The sequence below is a fragment of the Hordeum vulgare genome, chromosome 1H (assembly GCF_904849725.1).
Source record: "Hordeum vulgare subsp. vulgare chromosome 1H, MorexV3_pseudomolecules_assembly, whole genome shotgun sequence".
In the NCBI taxonomy this organism is placed as follows: Eukaryota; Viridiplantae; Streptophyta; class Magnoliopsida; order Poales; family Poaceae; genus Hordeum; species Hordeum vulgare.
Window position 1 is genome coordinate 512,300,108 of NC_058518.1, and position 21,231 is coordinate 512,321,338.

Consider the following 21,231-nt stretch of genomic DNA (forward strand, 5'->3'; position numbering starts at 1 on the left):
CACAAGTCGAGGCCCGATCTCTACCGATCTGCGGCTGCAGCTCAGTATCACATGGCGGCGCCGGCCATCTCGAATGCTTCAGCGTAGGACACCGAGGACGCGGACTGCTTTAGCATCCACTTCTTGAAGGGGTGGAAGATGATCTCGTCGGAGCACGTGAACTTTTGCGGTTTCGGGCATAAATTAATCTGGACTCTGTATAATCGATATTACCTTTTACATCTCCAAATATCAGAACTACCAAAACAACGTAAACTACCTTCCAACCAAACGCACATAAACAAAGAAAAATTGATGATCCGGCCAGCCTAGTTAGAGGTAATAACACCTGTGGTGTTCAAATTTATCATTGATGTTAGTTAAATTTTTTGTCAAGGTTGAACATAAAATACCAAGGGACCAAAAAACCATAATGGATGGAGGTAACAAGGTATTATTCATGAAAGCGTTACAGATCGACTGAGTAATCAATATTGCGGTACCCTCGGGTTACATTATTATTATTATCACATAACAACACGAGCGAGATGAACGTCTGAAGAAGGAAAGAACATAATTCCACGCATATACTAGTACGTATTAATTATTCACTGGAACGCAACCCACAAGACGAGGCCTGACCGCCTGATCGGCTACCAATCTGCAGCTGTAGCTCAGTATCCCATGGCGGCGCCGGCCATCTCAAATGCTTCGGCAAAGGACACCGAGGACGCGGCCTGCTTTAGCATCCACTTCTTGAAGGGGTGGAAGAGGATCTCGTCGGAGCACGTGAACTTCTGCGGTTTCGGGCACTCGATGAGCGTTTTGGCGTCCTCGGCCACGCAGATGAAGATCTGGTACAGCTGGAACTTATCGAACGGCCCTTCGCTACACTGGATCAGCGGCGCCACACCGGTGCCCACCTGGATGGCCTTCTTGATCTTCTCCAAGCTGTACAGGCCAAAGTCGGGCTTGATCCCTGCAATGCATGACGTACTGAATGGTGATGATTTCCTTTCCAGGAAAACGGCGGTCATGAGCCATGGATGCATGCGTCACCTTTGGAAACGAGGCGAGAGAGGGGGTTGATCTTGCTACGGAGGGCGATGGCGGCTTGGAAGTAAGCCTTGTCGTCAAGGCCGGAGCAGACGCCGGACGTCTTCCAGGCGCTCTTCCAGCTCTTCTGGCCGTTGTTGCTGGGGCACTTGATGTTGCTCCAGTACTGCCTTAGACCGCTGATTTCCAGAATCTGCAGTTAACGCAAAACATTGCATGTGCATCGCAGTGGTAAGAAAAGAATCCGCAAAGCTTTGCATCGATCGGACAGGAAATTTGCATTGTTACCTCGTCGGAGTTGAAAGCAAATTAGTTACCTCGTCGGAGTTGAAAGGAGTGCTGCTGCAGCTGGTCTCGGGGGCGTCGGTCGTCGCGTTGAAGACAGTAAAGCCCGAGACGTAGAAGTCGGCCGCCGGCACGATGGGGCTCTTGGGCATGCAGCATCCGCCGGTGGTCTGCACACAGTATGCTCCCGGCCACTGTATCCATGGATTATTACATCACGTGTGAGTCATGTTTTCCAGTGGTGAAATATTCGACTAAGACCTCGACAAACAGGTGGTCCATAAAACCATGCATGTTCATGCTAATCTGTCAACATCCCTCAAGATGCATGCTGCGTTTCACACATACTAGACGTCCTTGGTGAAGCATATATATGTACAGTGAACAACTGAATGCTACTCCCTCCGTTCCTAAATATATAAGTCTTTTTAGAGATTCCACTACGGACTATATACGGATGTGTATAGACATATTTTAGATTGTAGATTCATCCATTAGACTTCGTATGTCGTAACTAGCATGCATGTGTACAAATTTTGAATAATGTAATACATACAAATAAAAAATGAACAAAAGGCCACTATGTTGTCATGCTTTGCACGCACATACCATCAAACCAATCTGGTAGTAGATACCAGAATCAGAAACGGCAATGGCAGAGGAAGCTATCAGCATGCCAAGAAGGCACAACAGTGCTCTCCTGAAAGCCATACCGAAACCTTGCTTGATTTCACTCCTTTCAACGTTTCTCACTAGTGCGCTTATTTGGACACCCAGAAGTGCCTTGGTGAGGACTGAGGAGTGACTACGGGGGCAAGGGTATTTATAGGACGTTAGGCATGCTTACCTTCATTTCAATTTTTTTTATGGTGCATATATTGTGCCCCATTCTGAGCCACCCGTATAAATGATAAGATCTCTCTTTTGGTTAAGATTAACGATCAGATCTCTTAGCAGGGCCGTTGAAGGGCATGTGCCAGCTGTGCGCTCGCCCAGGGCCTCAATAATCCAAGGGTCCCCAATTTGGGTCCGGGTACATGTATGTATTCGTGTGAAAATTTGAAGTTTTGAGCTAACGTTGCCTCGTCTCCTGGATTGATTCGATCTATAGATGAAACCTCAGCTGCTGCCAAGTATGTACGTTTCGTGGTCTGGCCAGATTATCGATCTTTTTTGCTTCGAGTTGAATCGATGGCTCGGTGGCGATAGATTTGCAGTCAGGCAACAGGCGGCACTATACGAGAATTATGAGAGCCGGCTAATGCCGCTGCGCCGTCTGCCATGGTGCCGCCGTGCCGTGCTGTTCGCAGAACAGCAGAACAGAAGTCCAACCTGTGCCCTACGCTCCTCCCCTCTTCTCCAATTTCGATACACACGGCAAAGATGTATTAAGACTTCTTAATTCATCATTTACAACAGTTAATTAATATTTTTGGAACATGTTTTATATAGTTGTTGAAGTTCAGAGTTAAAACAAACTAATTATTTTCAATAGTTCCTCCTCAAAAATCAAGGTTCTATATTTTCTATTGTACTATCTATACAAGGCACAAGGTATATCGATGTCTCCACTCATCCACCGAGAACCCCGCATTGTCTGCAATAAGGACCACCGTCTTCATCTGCTCAAGAAGCACCCCTTTTCGAGCGTTGAGCCCCCCTGCGCGCGCACCAACGCATGAATTACCTAGTCACTTTTGCACAGTGATGCCAAATGTCAACCGCACAAAGCACCCTAGAGGGCGCCGACTTTGCCTCCGTCCATCTATGACGAACCGCCTCCGCAAAACCAGGTTGAAGTAGCCACGCCGGTTCGAAATGGAAGGAAGGTGTTCAAGAATTACACAATAGTTCCTTTTGAACTAGAATTACACAATAGATCCTAATGTGGAGGCATCGCCCCTGTAATTCAGTTACCCAGGTACATGCATGTCCTCTGAAAATAAAAACACTTCAATATGGTTTTGGTTTAAAGGACAAAGAGAAAACTCGTTCTGTACTGACATGAAGCAAACCTCGAGGCAATGGTCGGTCCAGTGTTGGTCTGATCTGGTCACGACATAAACCTCCATCGCAATAAGAACTAGTCGCGGGTTTACGAAGATGTTCACAAACTCCACACAAACAACACGCCAACCCCTCAATCTAAGGAAACAACATGAACGAACCGTATAGGTTCAGCTTGTAATCTCCTACATTCCACATTGCAGGAACTTACACAACGCTAGAGATATTTTTACAAAAAGTTCTCTAAATTCCATAATGGCCAATAGTCGATACACGTAGTATCTAATTCATCATATCATAATCTGCTTCACATGAGTATGGACTTGTCTTGTATTGTTGCCGAACGCCCTAAGCTAACTTGGAAATCAAGCAATGGAAATAATCTACTCTGGACTCTGTATAATCTATCTTACCTTTTACATCTCGGCAAATATCTGAACTTCCAAAACAACGTAAAATATATATGTGATGGATTCTGTGCTTGAGCCCCCTTTTTGACTATAACTTTGCTCTGCCCGGTGGCCCCCCAACCTAACGCACATAAACAAAAAAAAATATGAATGATCCGGCCAGCCTAGTTAGAGGTAATAACATCGGTGGTGTTTATTTCAGTGCATGAACTTTAAAAATATACCGAACCGATACTAGAACTTGACAATATAATTTAAATACGGTTCAAATCACATACAAATACATATGTCTTGCTGAATAGACACGCCAGCGTGGTGCGAGTCCCGCTTGCAGTATTGGACAGATTAGCTTGCATAGTGTTTTGATTCAATGAGCATCGGGTACCACCTGTCAGTGCACAACGAAAATAAACAAAAACATGGCTTGGATGGTAACCGAATTGCCAATCCCGTGCAGTGTTGATCCATAGTAACCGGTTAGACAGGACTCAGATGCCGCCGATCTCGTGCAGTGTAAGATCCGAGCTAACCAGTTAGACAAGGTAACTTTGATGTGCATTATGCATCCTCTTCATACATCAATCCTTACTTGAAATCACTAGTTAAGAAGTAATTCTTTTAAATGTTACTGACAAAAAAAGGTTTCCCCACTTTATATTATAAAGCAACAACCGAGCACACAACCGCCGATACGAGAACAACAACAAAAAAAGATAGGTGACAGAGAATACAAGATGCTACCGAACAAGAACAATCCTGACAACCCTAGCGGCTAGGACATCGAGGACCCCGGCAATCCCAGGGCATGCCCCCGAAACACTCACGCTAATGGAACAGCCCGCCGTCGGAGGAAGAGCACAGCCGTCAACTCCCATGCCATTGCCCGGCCATCCGAGAGCTCGCCCTTGAACCTGGATGGACTAGGAGAGGAAGGCCGCACACCACCATGCCGGCAAAGCCACTCCGATCAATGCCACCGCCTCGGGCCACCACCACCAGGATCACCGAACGTTGTTTTGAAGGAACAACTGAAGAAATCCAGCAAACCGATAATGCAAAGCCGCGACCACGACTCACCCGTCTGAAGGCGGTGTCTTCAGGAAGAAAGCGGCGGCAAGGAGTAGTCGCGGCCCAAACCGAGGGGATTTGGGTTTTCATCCGGGACAAGCAGAGGGGGGCATGGGGTAGGACTCGATACCAACTCCAAGAAGTAGAACGGTGATGGAGCGTCGCCGGCAACGTGGCTGCTGCAGCCCGCCAAGGGTTTCCCCATACGTAGCCCACCCCTCACCAACCACCAAACGAGCCACACAAGGTCGCCGGCAACCGGGTTGGCATGGGCTGTCTGATAACACGAAGGTCGCCGTCTTCATATCTGACCATGGGCACACGAGGCCGCCCATTACCGAGATCCATGCTCGTCGCCGACTCACCGCCCACACGGCCAAGTCCAGCGCCCGAAACCATCGGCACCACCTCCCACGTCGCCTAGAAGGGTACCCTCGCCGAAGGAGGTCGTCGCCACTGCACCTACGCCACCATAACTAGAGGCCCCGCTGCCATGCCACCTGCCCCGCCAGCCACCGGCAACGACAGGGAAGGCCGCCCATGTACTAGTAGAAAACAGGGCTTTGATTTATGCCAGATCAGAGCAACAGTCCCGGTCGACTTATGAGCCGGGACAATGTGTGCATCAGTCCTGGTTCGGGAGGACAGGACGTCGGTCGGACCTCGGTGGGCACCAGTCCCGATTCGTCTGGGACCTTTAGTCCCAGTTCCAGCCACCAACCGGGACTAAAGGGGTTGGTTCCTCACGCAACCCCTTTAGTCCCGGTTCGTGTCTGGAACCGGGACTAAAGGTCAGTCTTCAGTCCTGGTTCTAGACACCAACCGGGAGTAAAAGAATGCATATATACATACATGTCCCTGCCGACTCACTCCTTTGTTTTTTGGCCGCCAACGTGTGGGAGATGTGTGCTACTCAATTCTCACCTCCTATGCACATGAGGTGTTCGATGAAGCTTTCTCTCCTCTTCAAGCTCGAACTCCAAGCTATATTTTTCCCAAGATTTGTCTAGGTTTGGCAGTGCACCAACTATCCAAGTGTTTTAAAAAAGTTAGCAACTTCATCCTCATCTCTCACTACTAGTTTAGCTCATTTCAAATGCTCTAGAAGTAGTGTGGTTTGTGGGTTTTAGTGGAGGAGTGTATGTGTGAGTTTATTTGATTTAGATGCACAATTTAAGCTCAAATTAGCTTTTTAGTTTCCACATGTGTAGGGTGTCGTTTCGTCCCCGTGCCCGTTGTCCTCACCCCCATCGAGCTCCTGCCGATATCGTCGTCGGCACCATCGTGGCGAGCCTCTTGTTCTAAGTTATCTTTTTTAGATAAAAAATTCTGACTTGTATGATTTATATAGCTACTTGTATGATTTTCTTACTTGTATTGTTGTTTGTTATTATACAGTGCCATGGTTTTGGTATCCGTCCTAGTCGGCTCTCATCCGGTCTATGATTTAGATGTGGTATATTATCTTTTATAACTATTTGTTTCATTAACATTTCTGACAATTATGCCGACCAATTTGATATATATGTCTTTATCTAGGAGGTATGTGAACCGGAAATTCCAACCGACCCTCTTGTCGAGAGGTTAAATTTAGTTAAAAATAAAACAATTATTTGAAAAAAAAATTGGAAAGAGTTGAAGAAGAGAAGATGAAATTGGAGTTGCATATCGCCGATGTTGTCGATCTACACAAGATCGACATGAATGCAATGCGCTTGAAGATTAGAAAGACTAGAAAATATGTCATTGATAATGAGGATTGATATCATTATGTTGTTGGGTCAATTGTTACCTTAGTTGCAATTTTGATCGCATTTGTTGTTGCATTTAGATGTTTTACATAGTTGTATGTTGTTTTATGAGAACTATATATCAACTTTATGTATTTATTTTTGCAGTAATAACATTTGATAACTACAATACTTTAATTTAATGTGATGATGAACTCGTATTAATTTGGTCATTTCTCTATTCATGATGTTCTCTAATGATTTTTGTATTATTAATTACATAATACATATGAACCGGCAATGGATGTACGGTGACCGACGCACTTCGGAGTACATTACGAGCCTGCGTAATTTTCTCGGTGTGGCTGAGGCGAACAAGCAGAATGGTTTTACGAACTATCCATGTGTTGCATGTGGGAATATGAAGGATTACTCTTCCTCGAAAACCGTTCACGCCCACCTGCTTGAGAAGGGTTTCGTGGTCCATTATTATGTTTGGACCAAGAACGGAGAAAGAGGGGTTATGACGAAACACAATGAAGAAGAAGAGGATGATGACAACTATCCGGATGCTATGTTCCCTTAATATGGTGATACTGCAATGGGGAAGCTGAAGATTGATACGTCTCCAACGTATCTACTTTTTCAAACTCTTTTGCCCTTGTTTTGGACTACAATTTGCATGATTTGAATGGAACTAACCTGGACTGACATTGTTTTCAGCAGAATTGCCTTGGTGCTATTTTTGTGCAGAAATCAAAGTTCTCCAAACGTCCTAAAAATTTACGGGGAGCAGTTTTGGAAAATATCAAAAATATCTGCGCCAAGCTCCACCTCAGGGGGTGGGCCAGTGGGCCACAAGCCCCTGCTCCGCCACCACCCCCCCTGGTGGCGGTAGGCAGGCTTGTGGGGCCCACAGGCACCTGCCGCCCCCAACTCCAGCTCTATAAGTTTCCTTTCGTCCCAGAAAAAATAAAAAGAGAAGTTTTCGTCGCGTTTTCTATACGGAGGCGCCGCCACCACCCGTTCTTCATCTGGAGGGCATATCTGGAGTCCGTCTTGGGCTCCGGAGAGGGGAAATCGTCTCCATCGTCATCATCAACCTTCTTCCCTCTCCAATTCCATGAAGCTCTTCGTCGTTCGTGAGTAATCTATTCGTAGGCTCGCTAGGCGGTGATGAGTAGTATGAGATCTATCATGTAATCGAGTTAGTTTTGATGGGGATTGATCCCTAGTATCCACTATGTTCTGAGATTGATGTTGCTACTACTTTGCCATGCTTAATGCTTGTCACTAGGGCCCGAGTGCCATGATTTCAGATCTGAAATTATTATGTTGTCACCAATATATGTTTGTTTTAGATCCGATCTTGCAAGTTGTAGTTACCTACTATGTGTTATGATCCGGCAACCCCAGAGTGACAATAACCGGAACCACTCCCGATGATGACCATAGTTTGAGGAGTTCATGTGTTCACCAAGTGCTAATGCGTTGGTCCGGTTCTTTATTAAAAGGAGAACCATAATATCCTGTAGTTTCCTTTTGGACCCCGCTGCCACGGGAGGGATGGACAATAGATGTCATGCAAGTTCTTTTCCCTAAGCACGTATGACGACACACGGAATGCATGCCTACATCACATTGACGAACGGGAGCTAGCCACATATCTCTCCGTGTTATAGCTGTTGCATGACGAATATCATCCAAACAAATCACCGACCCATTGCCTACGAGTTTGTCCTACTACTGCTGTTACTAGTCTTGCTCTGCTGCTGCTACTACTGTTGTTACTACTGTTGCTACTGCTATTACTTGTCTTGCTCTGTTGCTGCTACTACTGCTACTACTGTTGTTACTTGTCTTGCTCTGCTGCTGCCACTACTGTTGCTACTGCTGCCACTACTGTTGCTACTGTTGTCACTTGTTTTGCTCTACTGCTGCTGCTACTACTGTTTCTATTACTGTCGCTTGCTATTGTTGCTACTTGCTACTGATGTCACTATTGTTGTTCCTTGCCACTGCTATTGCTCGTTACACTGCTGCTACCTGCTACACTGTTTATTCGCCAGACCGTTGACGGGAATTGACAACTTCCGTCAACGCGGCAACGGAAGCGCCATTGATACAATCATTAAGAATAGTCTTCCATCAACAGATCGTTTCTGACACCATTGTTATCATATTACTTTGTTGTTACTATTGTGCTTGCAGATACTAATCTTTCAGGTGTGGTTGAATCCGACAAATTCAGCTGCTAATACTTGAGAGTATACTCTCACTTCCTGAGGCTTATCAACAAATTGGGTTGAATACTCTACCCTCGAAAACTGCTGCGAACCCACGCGTTGGTGCGCCTTCAACAACATTCTTCCAGTTTCATTGCCGGGGAGTGCTATCAGCATTCTTCTGGTGCCGTTGCAGGAGAAAGTTTGTTGTTATAAGCATTCGTCTAGTTAACGCCAGAGATTGCGCGGTCAGCATTTTTCTGGCGCCGTTGTCGGGGAGGTATTGCTATATTCTCTCAGTCACTTGGGATTTATATCTGCTGATCACTATGAAGAATCTGAAGGATCCGAAGACCAAAGTCTTGCCCTCAACTACGAGGGGAGGTAAGGAATTGCCATCTAGCTCTGCACTTGATTCACCTTCGGTTATGAGTAAGTTTGCGACATCACCTCCTGCTAGAAATCTTGATATGTCGTATGTGCTTGATGATGCTTGTGATACTACTGCTAGAGATGCTATGCTTGATACTATGCCTGATGATTCTATGCTTGATACTATGCCTGATGATGCTATGCTTGATACTATGCCTGATACTGCTAGAGATGCTATGACTGATACTGCTTTGCCTGATGATGCTAGAGATGCTATTTTGCCTGATGATGCTATGCTTGATACTGCTAGAGATACTCCTTTGCCTGATGTTCCACTAGGAGTGCTCCTTGATGCTCATATTGCTAGAGTTACTGCCAATGCTCGTGATGCTTCTGATACTGCCGATACTATTGAGATAGAACCTGCTTTTGCTCCTGCTAGATCTAGCTCTCCTAGATATGAACTGCCTGATATACCTGAGGGTTACGTTATGGAGGGGAAGATAGCTGAGGATTTTCTTGCGTGTGAGGATGCCTATGACGCTGAGAAATTAATTCTCAAGTGGAAGGAAAAATCTCGTGAAGCTAGGATGAAAAATGACCCGAAGTTTGCCACTTCGCCTATCTTTGTCACCGATAAGGATTATGAATACTCTGTCGACCCTGAGATAATCTCTCTAGTCGAATCTGATCCTTTTCACGGTTATGAGTCTGAGACGGTCATAGCCCATCTTGCCAAACTATCCGAAATAGCCAACCTTTTCACTAATGAGGAGAAGATCCGCCACTACTATATCCTTAAGTTGTTTCCTTTCTCTCTAAAGGATAACGCTAAAGTATGGTTCACCTCTCTTGCTCCTGGATGTGTGCGTAGTCCCCAGGAGATGGTCTATTACTTCTGTGAGAAATATTTCCCTGCCCATAAGAAGCAAGCTGCCTTGCAGGAAATATACAACTTTGCTCAACTCCAAGAAGAGAGTCTTCCACAAGCTTGGGGGAGGCTCGTCCAGCTATAGAATGCTTTGCCTGATCACCCTCTTAAGAAGAACGAGATACTTGATATCCTCTATAACGTACTTACCGATGCCTCTAGAGACTACCTAGATAGTTGTGTCGGTTGTGTTTTTAGAGAACGAATTGTAGAACAAGCTGAGACTCTACTGAATAACCTCTTGATCAACGATAATGCTTGGACTATTCCCGAACCACCTCCTAAGCCAACTCCTAAGAAAAGAGGTATTCTATTCCTTAGTCCCGGAGATATGCAAGAAGCCAAGAAATCTATGCAAGAGAAAGGCATTAGAGCTGAAGATGTCAAAAATCTACCACCCATCAAAGAGATCCATGGTCTCGATAACCCGATACAGGTAGTGGAAGTGAATTCTCTGCGTAGGTTTTATGAGAGTGATATTCCTTTTGATAAACCTGCTAGCCTATGCTTTGATGAATTTGACAACTTTCTTGCCAAACAACAGAGTTTCAATGATTATGTTAGCAGACATTTGGAACAAAGTACTCGTATGCTTAGCCATTTAAGTGCTTGTGTAGACAGAAATGTCAATGCTCTGAAGCTTATGAGTAAACATGCATCTATGATTACTACTCAGGTAGAACAAGTACTTAAAGGTCAGAATGACTTGCTCAATGAATTAAATGACAACTCTGTCAGAGTCATTACTAGAGGAGGCAAAATGACTCAGGAACCTTTGTATCCTGAGGGTCATCCTAAGAGAATTGATCAAGATTCTCAAGGAATCAATGCTGATACACCCAGTCATCCTAAGGAGAAGAAGAAGGATGATAGAAACCTGCATGCCAGTTCGCCAAATACAGTCACACCTGAAGAACCTAATGATATTTCTGCGTCTGATACGGAAACACAATCAGGTGATGAACATGAACCTGGTGACAATATGGACAGTGATGTTCATAATAATGCTCAACCTAGCCATGACGAGGATGTGGAGATTGAACCTACGGTTAATCCTGATAATCCACAACCTAAGAGATACGACAAGAATGACTTCACTGCTAGGAAGCATGGTAAAGAAAGAGAGCCATGGGTTCAGAGACCTATGCCCTTTCCTCCTAAGCCATCCAAGAAAAAGGATGATGAGGATTTTGAGCGCTTCGTTGAGATGATGAGACCCGTCTTTCTGCAGATGCGGTTAACTGATATGCTCAAGATGTCTCTGTATGGCAAGTACATGAAAGATATCGTGACTAATAAACGGAAGATACCAGATCTTGAGATCTCCAGCATGCTTGCCAATTACACTTTCAAAGGTGGAACTCCTAAGAAACTTGGTGATCCCGGAGTGCCCACTATACCTTGCTCAATTAAAGGAAACTACATAAGAACTGCCTTATGTGACCTTGGAGCGGGTGTTAGTGTTATGCCACCCTCGCTTTATCGTAGACTTGAGTTGGATAAGTTGACACCCACTGAAATTTCTCTGCAAATGGCCGACAAATCAACTGCTTTCCCTATTGGCGTTTGCGAGGATGTGCCTGTCGTGGTTGCTAGTACCACTATCTTAACAGACTTTGTTATCTTGGATATTCCCGAGGACGATGCCATGGCTATCATCCTCGGAAGACCCTTTTTAAACACTGCAGGGGTTGTTATAGATTGCAACAAAGGCAATGTCACTTTCCACGTCAACGGTAATGAGCACATAGTGCGCTTTCCGAAGAAACAATATCCAGTACATTGCATCAATGGTATCGAAAAGACTTCATCGATTCTCATTGGGAGCTTTGAATGCCCTATTCCTCGTGTCAAGATGAAGTATGATTTGCTTGTTGGGGAGATACATATCCCCATTGAGGTGACTTAGTGGCTATTCGAAAATTCTCCGTTCTCTCTTGCGATTCGAGAAGGTTTTGTCATAAGGATTTGATCAACCCCATTGACGGATTTCTTTCGATGACCATGAAACGGATGAATCAAGGAGTCACATACCTCTATTTTGAGTTTTCCTTTTCTGTTGCTTAGAAGAAAAATGATAGAATTAGTTTAGTTTTTCCTGTTTTCTGTTTTAGCGTCCCGGAGAAAAATACCTCGAAAATAAAAATTCTCCGATGGTCCTGAAAATTTAGTATGATTTTTTCTGGAACTTTTGAAATTTTTTGGGCCTGAGAGCTGGTCAGGGGCCCTGACGAGTGGGTCACAAGCCCCCCCCCCCCACCGCCACCTACCCCCCTGGTGGCGGGGTGCAAGCTTGTGGGTCCCACATGCACCCCCTCCACTTATTCCAGCTCTTAGCCTCTTCTTCCACCTCCAGAAAAAATTGTTTCGCAGCTCAAACCCGTGTTCTTGCTCATTTGGCTGTGATTTTCGATCTCCTTTCTCAAAGCACCATTCTCCGAACCGTTTTGGGGAAATTACTCCTTGGTAAGTGACTCCTCCATTGGTCCAATTAGTTTTTGCTCTAGTGATTTATCCTTCGCGAATTCTTGTTGCCTTGGTGACCCTGTTCTTGAGCTATAAAAGTTGATTTTAGCTGGTCCCAAGTAGTTTTAGCGCGTGATACGGTCTCTAGGCACTAGTAGGAGTAGTTGCTACAAGGTATGGTTTGTCCTCATTCACTTTTCTCTTGAACTTCAAAAATTTCAGCAAAAGGAAATTATGTTGAGGAGGAAGTTTCATGGTGGTTCCTCAAGTAAGAAGGGTCCTCGTCTCTCCTTTCGGGAGCCCGAACCTTTTCAACTAAGGGACGCACCCGTGCAACCATGTGAATGGCCTTCCGATGAGTTCATGATCGAAGCAGGCTTCAAGGATGAGTTTGATGCACTTGTCCGCAATGCCGGGTTAGAAGAATTCCTCTCAGATAAATGTGAACAGTATGCTATGCTCACTGCCTCTTTCGTGCGTAGATTTAAATTTTTAGTTGGTCGTGAATCATCCATACTGTTTGATCTGTACGATAAATCCTATACCGTGGGTCTGGAGGATTTCAATAGGATTTGCAAGATACCCGATGCAGGTAGTGTTAATGATCCTCCTAAGTCTTCGGTCAGAGACTTTGTCTCCAGTATAAGTGTTGGAGAAACCAGAGATATCACGCAAGCCACCATAGGAAGCATCCATTTCCCTGTCTTGCACTACCTTGCCCTCTTCATAGGCAGGTGCATTAACGGCAAGGGTGCACATTGTCACCTATGCGCTTCCGACCTTAGTATCCTTAAGAGCGCAATAACAGGTGACAGGAGCTTCAATATGGGAGCTATTATAGCAAGGAGACTGAATAAAAATGCCAGTGAGAGGGATTTCTTTGGTGGAGTTTGTGCTACACGCTTAGCAAATTTTCTTGGAGTATCCATCCATCCAGAAGACCCTCCTCTCCGTATAGCCTACCTTGATCGTGTCGCTCTAACACGCTACCAGTTCCTTGAGAGAGATCATGGATCCCTCCTATACCGCTTGATATTTAACCGGCAGCATGTTTTCCATATTACCCTTCCTGCTCCTGCTTTCTTTGACTTTCAGGTTAAACGAAGATACTACATAACCATAGGAGAGGCAGAGGAGTATGAGAGGGAGGCGACTGCTGCTCGACTTCGTGAGGCAGCTATTCAGGCAGTGGCTGCAGCACTCCCGTATAACACCCATTATGACTTTGGGTTTCGCCAGGATCATCCATGGAAGTAGAACAAGCTAGACCAAAAGCCTAAGCTTGAGGGAGTACGTGTTCTCACCGACTTTACATTCATGCTTATGCTTTCACTTTGTTAGCCGGTGTTTACACTTTGCCACTGTATTATCCATGCTAGTTTCTTTTCGTTTTCTTGTTTTCTTGTTTTGTATCCTTTTGAGAAAACCCAAAAAGATTTTTCTTTCTTCTTTTGCTTGTTGGGAGTTTTCCCATGTAAATAGTTTTCTTTTTCTTTGTGTCAAGGTAGAAGATATTGGTTACAATGTTTATTGGTTCTTGCGTGCTTACCTGTTTAGCTTTCAAAGAGCCATATTATTTTGTCTTCTCCTTTGTGTTTGCCTATAGATTCAGCTTAGTCCAATGCGCTTATTATCGTTTTCATCGTTCGATTGTGCAAATGAAAGGCAACAATGATGATATATGATGAAGTGACTGAGACTGAAAAGTTGGTATGAACTCTATCTATTTTGTTTTTGTAAATATGACTAGCTTGTCGACCCAGATTTAGCTTTGTTGTGAGAGAACCATGTTTGCAATGACAACTTAGAGATCATAGTTTCTGATGCCATGCTTATTTAGCTGAGAGCTTATAATGGTTTGTCTTGATTGCCAACATAGATTTTGAGATGACTATGATGTAGTATGATAGGATGGTATTCTCCTTTGAATGTTTCAAGTGGCTTGACTTGGCGCATGTTCATGCATGTAGTTGAAACAAAATCAACATAGCCTCTATGATGTTCGTGTTCATGGTGATTTATATCTTGTTCATGCTTGCATTCAATGTTAGTCAAACTCATTGCATCTTGATGACCGTTGTTGTTCTCTAGTTGGTCGCTTCCCAGTCTTTTGCTAGCCTTCACTTGTACTAAGCGGGAATACTGGTTGTGCATCCACTCCCATAAACCCAAAAGTTTTTCCATGAGAGTCCACCATACCTACCTATTTGCGGTATCTACCTGCCATTCCAAGTAAATTTGCATGTGCCACTCTCTAAACCTTCAAGAAATAAATCTGTTTTCATGCACGAACCGCTCATGTGGTGACAGAAGGCTATTGGTATCTTCCATGCTAGGAGTGTTATCCTCGACATGTGTTTATTCACAGTCATTCACGAGAAAGGGGACGGTATTTGGGATGCCCAGTTCCATGCTTAAATCGAAAACATAACTGTAAAACAAGACTCCCCCCGGATTGATGTTAGTATGAACAGTACCCGAGGATTCGGCTAGCCGTGGAGTGTGATTGATTGGTGGTGGGGGAGTTAAAACTTTACTTTTCTGTTTGGGAACCGCCTATAGCATGAGTAGCATGGAAGATATTGAGAAATCTTGGTCATTGCGTTGACAATGAAAGCATGCCACCCAAAATTATTATCTTTGTTTTCAAAGCTTGAGCTCTGGCACCTCTGCAAATTAATGCTTCCCTCTATGAAGGGTCTGTCTATTTATTTTCCTGTCGAGTCATCCTCCTCTTATATAAGCACCAATTAGAGAGCACATCTGTCATTTTTATGCTTTGCTTTTGATTGATATTGAGTATGACTATGACTGGATCTTCGTTGCTATGAATTACAATGTTTAGTCAGCCCTTGATCTTTGAACGTGTTGTGCATTTATGTTTTGCGGTCTCAGAAATAGCTAGCGAGATACCACCTATTCATATTGCTTCATGCTTGTTTTGATTGAAGTGTTGGTATTTGAAACTCATTATTATTTGCTCGTTAGCTGATTATGCCATTGATATTAGTTTACCGTGAGACCTTGGTGTCATTTGCTTATGTAGTTAACTTGTGATCTTGCTGAAATTCTGGTTATGAGTTAGACATAGTTGCAACAACAAGATCAAACAAAGTTTGTCAACATTTTTCTTTCTCTCTCGGTTTGGCAACTGAGTTGCTTGAGGACAAGCAAGGTTTTAAGCTTGGGGGAGTTGATACGTCTCCAACGTATCTACTTTTCCAAACTCTTTTGCCCTTGTTTTGGACTATAATTTGCATGATTTGAATGGAACTAACCTGGATTGGCGTTGTTTTCAGCAGAATTGCTTTGGTGTTATTTTTGTGCAGAAATCAAAGTTCTCCAAACGTCCTGAAAATTTACGGGGAGCAGTTTTGGAAAATATCAAAAATATCTACGCCAAGCTCCACCTCAGGGGGTGGGCCAGTGGACCACAAGCCCCTGCTCCGCCACCACCCCCCTGGTGGCGGTGGGCAGGCTTGTGGGGCCCATAGGCACCTGCCGCCCCCAACTCCAGCTCTATAAGTTTCCTTTCGTCCCAGAAAAAATAAAAACAGAAGTTTTCGTCGCGTTTTTGATACGGAGGCGCCGCCACCACCCGTTCTTCATGTGGAGGGCGGATCTGGAGTCCGTCTTGGGCTCCGGAGAGGGGAAATCGTCGCCATCGTCATCATCAACCTTTTTCCCTCTCCAATTCCATGAAGCTCTTCGTCGTTCATGAGTAATCTATTTGTAGGCTCGTTGGGCGGTGATGAGTAGTATGAGATCTGTCATGTAATCGAGTTGGTTTTGATGGGGATTGATCCCTAGTACCCACTATGTTCTGAGATTGATGTTGCTACTACTTTGCCATGCTTAATGCTTGTCACTAGGGCCCGAGTGCCATGATTTCAGATCTGAAATTATTATGTTGTCACCAATATATGTTTGTTTTAGATCCGATCTTGCAAGTTGTAGTTACCTACTATGTGTTATGATCCAGCAACCCCAGAGTGACAATAACCAGAACCACTCCCGGTGATGACCATAGTTTGAGGAGTTCATATGTTCACAAAGTGCTAATGCGTTGATCCGGTTCTTTATTAAAAGGAGAACGTTAATATCCCATAGTTTCCTTTTGGACCCCGCTGCCACGGGAGGGATGGACAATAGATGGCATGCAAGTTATTTTCCCTAAGCACGTATGACGACACACGGAATGCATGCCTACATCACATTGACAAACGGGAGCTAGCCACATATCTCTCCGTGTTATAGTTGTTGCATGATGAATATCATCCAAACAAATCACCGACCATTGCCTACGAGTTTGTCCTACTACTGTTGTTACAAGTCTTGCTCTGCTGCTGCTACTACTGCTGCTACTGTTGTTACTTGTCTTGTTGTGTTGCTGCTACTACTGCTACTACTATTGATACTTGTCTTTCTCTGCTGCTGCCACTACTGTTGCTACTGTTGTCACTTGTTTTGCTCTGCTGCTGCTGCTACTACTGTTGCTAATACTGTAGCTTGCTACTGTTGCTACTTGCTACTGCTGTCACTACTGTTGTTCCTTGCCACTGCTATTGCTCGTTACACTGCTACTACGTGCTACACTGTTGATTCGCCAGACCGTTGACGGGAATTGACAACTTCCGTCAACGCGGCAACGGAAGCGCCATTGATACAATCGTTAGGAATAGTCTGCCGTCAACAGATCGTTTCTCACACCGTTGTTATCATATTACTTTGCTGTTACTATTGTGCTTGCAGATACTAATCTTTCAGGTGTGGTTGAATCCGACAAATTCAGCTGCTAATACTTGAGAGTATACTCTCACCTCCTGAGGCTTACCAACAAATTGGGTCGAATACTCTACCCTCGAAAACTGGTGCGAACCCACGTGCTGGTGGGCCTTCAACAACGTTCTTCTAGTTTCATTGTCGGGGAGTGCTATCAGCATTCTTCTGGTGCCGTTGCAGGAGAAAGTTTGTTGTTATAAGCATTCGTCTAGTTAACGCCAGAGATTGCGCGATCAAAGATCAAGAGGCAGCAAATGTGCCCGATGATGATCTTCGTCGGGTTATTCTTGATGCACGGAGAGGATGCGAAACTGAAAGAGAGAAGTTAATGTTTAATCGCATGTTAGAGGATCACAAGAAATGGTTGTACCCAAATTGCGGAGATGGCAACACAAAGCTCGGTATCACACTAGAATTGATGTAATGGAAGGCAAATAATAATGTATCTGACAATGGATTTGGTTCTCTATCGAAAATAATGAAGAAGAATCTTCCAAAGGATAACGGATTGACTGACACTACGTATGAAGCAAAGAAGGTTCTATGCCCTCTAGGATTTCTGGTGTTGAAGATACATGCATGTCCTAATGAGTGCATCCTCTACCATGGTGAGGAGTAAGAGAGTTTGAATGCATGCTCGGTATGTGGTGCATTGCGGTATAAGATTAGACGAGATGACCCTTGTGATGTTGAGGGAGAGCGCCCCAGGAAGAGGGTTCCTGCCAAGGTGATGTGGTATGCTCCTATAATTTCACGGTTGAAACATTTGTTCAGAAACAAAGAGCATGCTAAGTTGTTGAGATGGCACAAAGAAGACCGTAAGAAAGACAGCATGTTGAGACTACCCACTGACGGGTCAGAGTGGGGAAAAATCGAGAGAAAGTGGCGGGACATTGCAGGTGACGCAAGGAACGTGTCGTTTTGTTTAAGTGCCATCGTAGCACCTGGCCTATGACTCTATGTATCTATAACCTTCCTCCTTGGTTGTGCATGAAACGGAAGTTCATTATGATGTCGGTGCTCATCTAAGGCCTTAAGCAACCCAGCAATGACATTGATGTGTATCAAAGCCATTAATTAAAGAACTTTTACATCTGTGGGATAAAAAGGTGTTGCTGTTTGACCTACGAGTGTTGCTGTTTGTAACCATCAATAATTGGCCTGCTCTTAGTAACCTTTCAGGACATACAAACAAGAGATACAATGCATGCACGCGCTGTTTAGATGCGACATAAAGTATGTATTTGGAAAAATGCAAGAAGAATGTGTGCCTCGGACATCGTCAATTTCTTCCGACCAAGCATGCCTTAAGAAAGAAAGGCAAGCATTTCAAAGGTGAGACAGATCACCAGAAGAAACCTGTCCTCCGTACTGGTGATGATATACTTGATATGGTCAATGATTTACAAGTAATCTTTGGAAAGGGGCCTAGCAGACAATCTGTTCCAAATGACGTTGGGGGACACGCACCCATGCGGAAGAAGAAATCTATATTTTGGTACCTACCCTATTGGAAAGACCTAGAGGTCCGCTCTGCAATCGACGTGATGCATGTGGCGAAGAATGTTTGTGTGAACCTGCTGGGCTTCTTGGGCGTGTATGGGAAGACAAAATATACGTACACCGGAGGCACGGGAGGACTAGCAATGTGTGGACGAAAAATACGGCATGCATCCAAAGTAGTATCAAGGTCGTACCAGCTATGCACTTACCAAAGAAAAGAAGGAAATATTTTTTGAATGCCTTCTCAATATCAAGGCCCCGTCTGGCTTCTCGTCAAATTTAAAGGGCATAATAAATATGGCAGAGAAAAAATCTAGAACCTAAAGTCTCATGACTGCCATGTGATTATGACGCAACTCCTTTCGGATGCATTGAGGGGGCTTCTACCAGAAAATGTTTGATTAGCCATTGTGAAGCTATGTGCATTCTTCGATGCAATTTCTCATAAAGTAATCGATCCAGAAATCCTATAAAGGTTAGAGAGTGATTTGGTCCAATGTCTTGTTAGTTTCGAGTTGGTGTTCCCACCATCCTTCTTCAATATTATAACGCACGTCCTAGTTCATCTAGTCGACGAGATTGCCATTCTGGGTCCTATATTTCTACACAATATGTTTCCTTTTGAGAAGTTCATGGGAGTTGTAACTGTGCTAGGCTAGAAGGAAGCATCTCCAAGGGTCATGAAACAGAGGAGGTCAATGGGTTTTGTGTTGACTTTATTCCTGAAGTTAAGCTGATTTGTGTCCCTCAATCGTGGTATGAGAAGAGACTGAGTGGAAAAGGCACGCTAGAAGCGGATTCGATAATATGTAGGGACGGGCATTCTTGGGCGCAAGAACACTACACAGTTCTACAGAATTCTACCTTGATGGCCCCGTCTATCAATGAACATAAGAATATTCTACGCACCAAACACCTGGAGTAGTATGACGACTTCATTATAGGTGAACACATCGGGACTTCCGGCGGTTGGTTGCAAACACATCTCATGCACAAACATTGTTGGAGATGAGCTGTACTTGTTGTCCAGGATATCATCTTCGACTGTATTAACTTACCAAGTGTACGAGATAAATAAAAATATATTTTACACGATCGCCCAAGATAAAAAGAACACCAACCAAAAGAGTGTTGTCCGCTTTGATGCAGCAAACACCAATAGGGCAAAGGACACTTATTATGGTTACATAGAGGAGATATGGGAATTGGACTATGGATGTGAATTTAAGGTCCCTTTGTTTCGGTGCAAATGGATCAATCTGACAGGAAGCGGGGTACAGGTAGACCCGCAGTATGGAATGATAACAGTGGATCTCAACAATCTTGGATACATAGGCGAACCATTCGTCCTAGCCAATAATGTGGGACAGGTTTTCTATATGAAGGACATGTCTACCAAACCGATAAAAAGAAAAGATAAGGAAGTGAATACATTATACGATGATCCAAAGCGCCGCATAGTTCTTTCATGGAAAAGAAACATCGTGTGAGTGGAAGGCAAGACAGACATGTCAGAATATTATGAAAAGTTTCATGAAATTCGTCCTTTCACAGTGAAGACTGACCCAAGCATCATGTTAAATGATGAAGATTATTCATGGTTACGACGCAATATGCCAGGGACACACGTGAAGAAAAAGTGAAGACTTTCTCTCTAGTGAAGACAACATATCAGATGGTACGATTGTTCAAGTAACTGTTCGACATATACGAGATAATTGAATATTTTGCACCTTTGGTTCTGGGTTGAAAGACATAGTTATGCTCCACAGCTATTTTGAGTTTTCGTCTGAAACCATGATACTTTGAAAGATATTGTCTAGTCTGTACACGAAGTGCATCCAGTTTTTCCTGTAATCCTCTCAACTTTTTACCACATGCTATGTGGGAGAAATTATGATACCATGCAAAGTTTCGACCTTCTCAGAGTTCATTTGTAGTGCTTTTCAATTTCGGGGTCATTTAGCTCAAGAAAATCATTAAATGCATGAAAAATAGCAAATGAAGTCAGAAAAGGGTTGAAAATTGATCATGTGGCTTTGAATAGTGCATATTGAACACACAAGAAGTTTGGACTTAAAATAAATTATAAAATGAAATATCTTTGTAATATATGAGTTCGAAAGAGATTGTAGAGTTTGTACACGAAGAGCATCCAAATTTTTTCACAACCCTCTCAACTTTTTAGCACATGCTATGTGGTTGAAATTATGATGACATGCCAAGTTTCAACCTTTTTAGAGTTCATTTCTAGTGCTTTTCAATTTCATGGTCATTTAGCTCAAAAAATCATTAAATGATGAAAAATAGCAAATGAAGTCAGAAAAGGGCTGAAAATTTGTTGATGTGGCTTTGAATGGCGCATATCGAGCGCACAAAAAGTCTGAAATTAAAATAAGTTAAGAAAATGAAATCCC

The 21,231-nt window shown here is 43.8% G+C and overlaps 1 protein-coding gene across 1 annotated transcript; it reads right to left on the minus strand.

Moving 5' to 3' along the window:
* Window positions 1-415: 415 nt before the first annotated feature.
* On the minus strand, window positions 416-2,133 carry LOC123452357 (ribonuclease 1-like). Its single transcript, XM_045129001.1, has 4 exons — window positions 1,930-2,133; window positions 1,353-1,514; window positions 1,039-1,228; window positions 416-958 (listed from the first exon to the last, which is right to left on the minus strand). The coding sequence occupies exons 1-4, from the start codon at window positions 2,029-2,031 to the stop codon at window positions 654-656; spliced, it is 759 nt and encodes a 252-aa protein (XP_044984936.1). The 5' UTR covers window positions 2,032-2,133; the 3' UTR covers window positions 416-653.
* Between the last annotated feature and the right edge of the window lie 19,098 nt (window positions 2,134-21,231).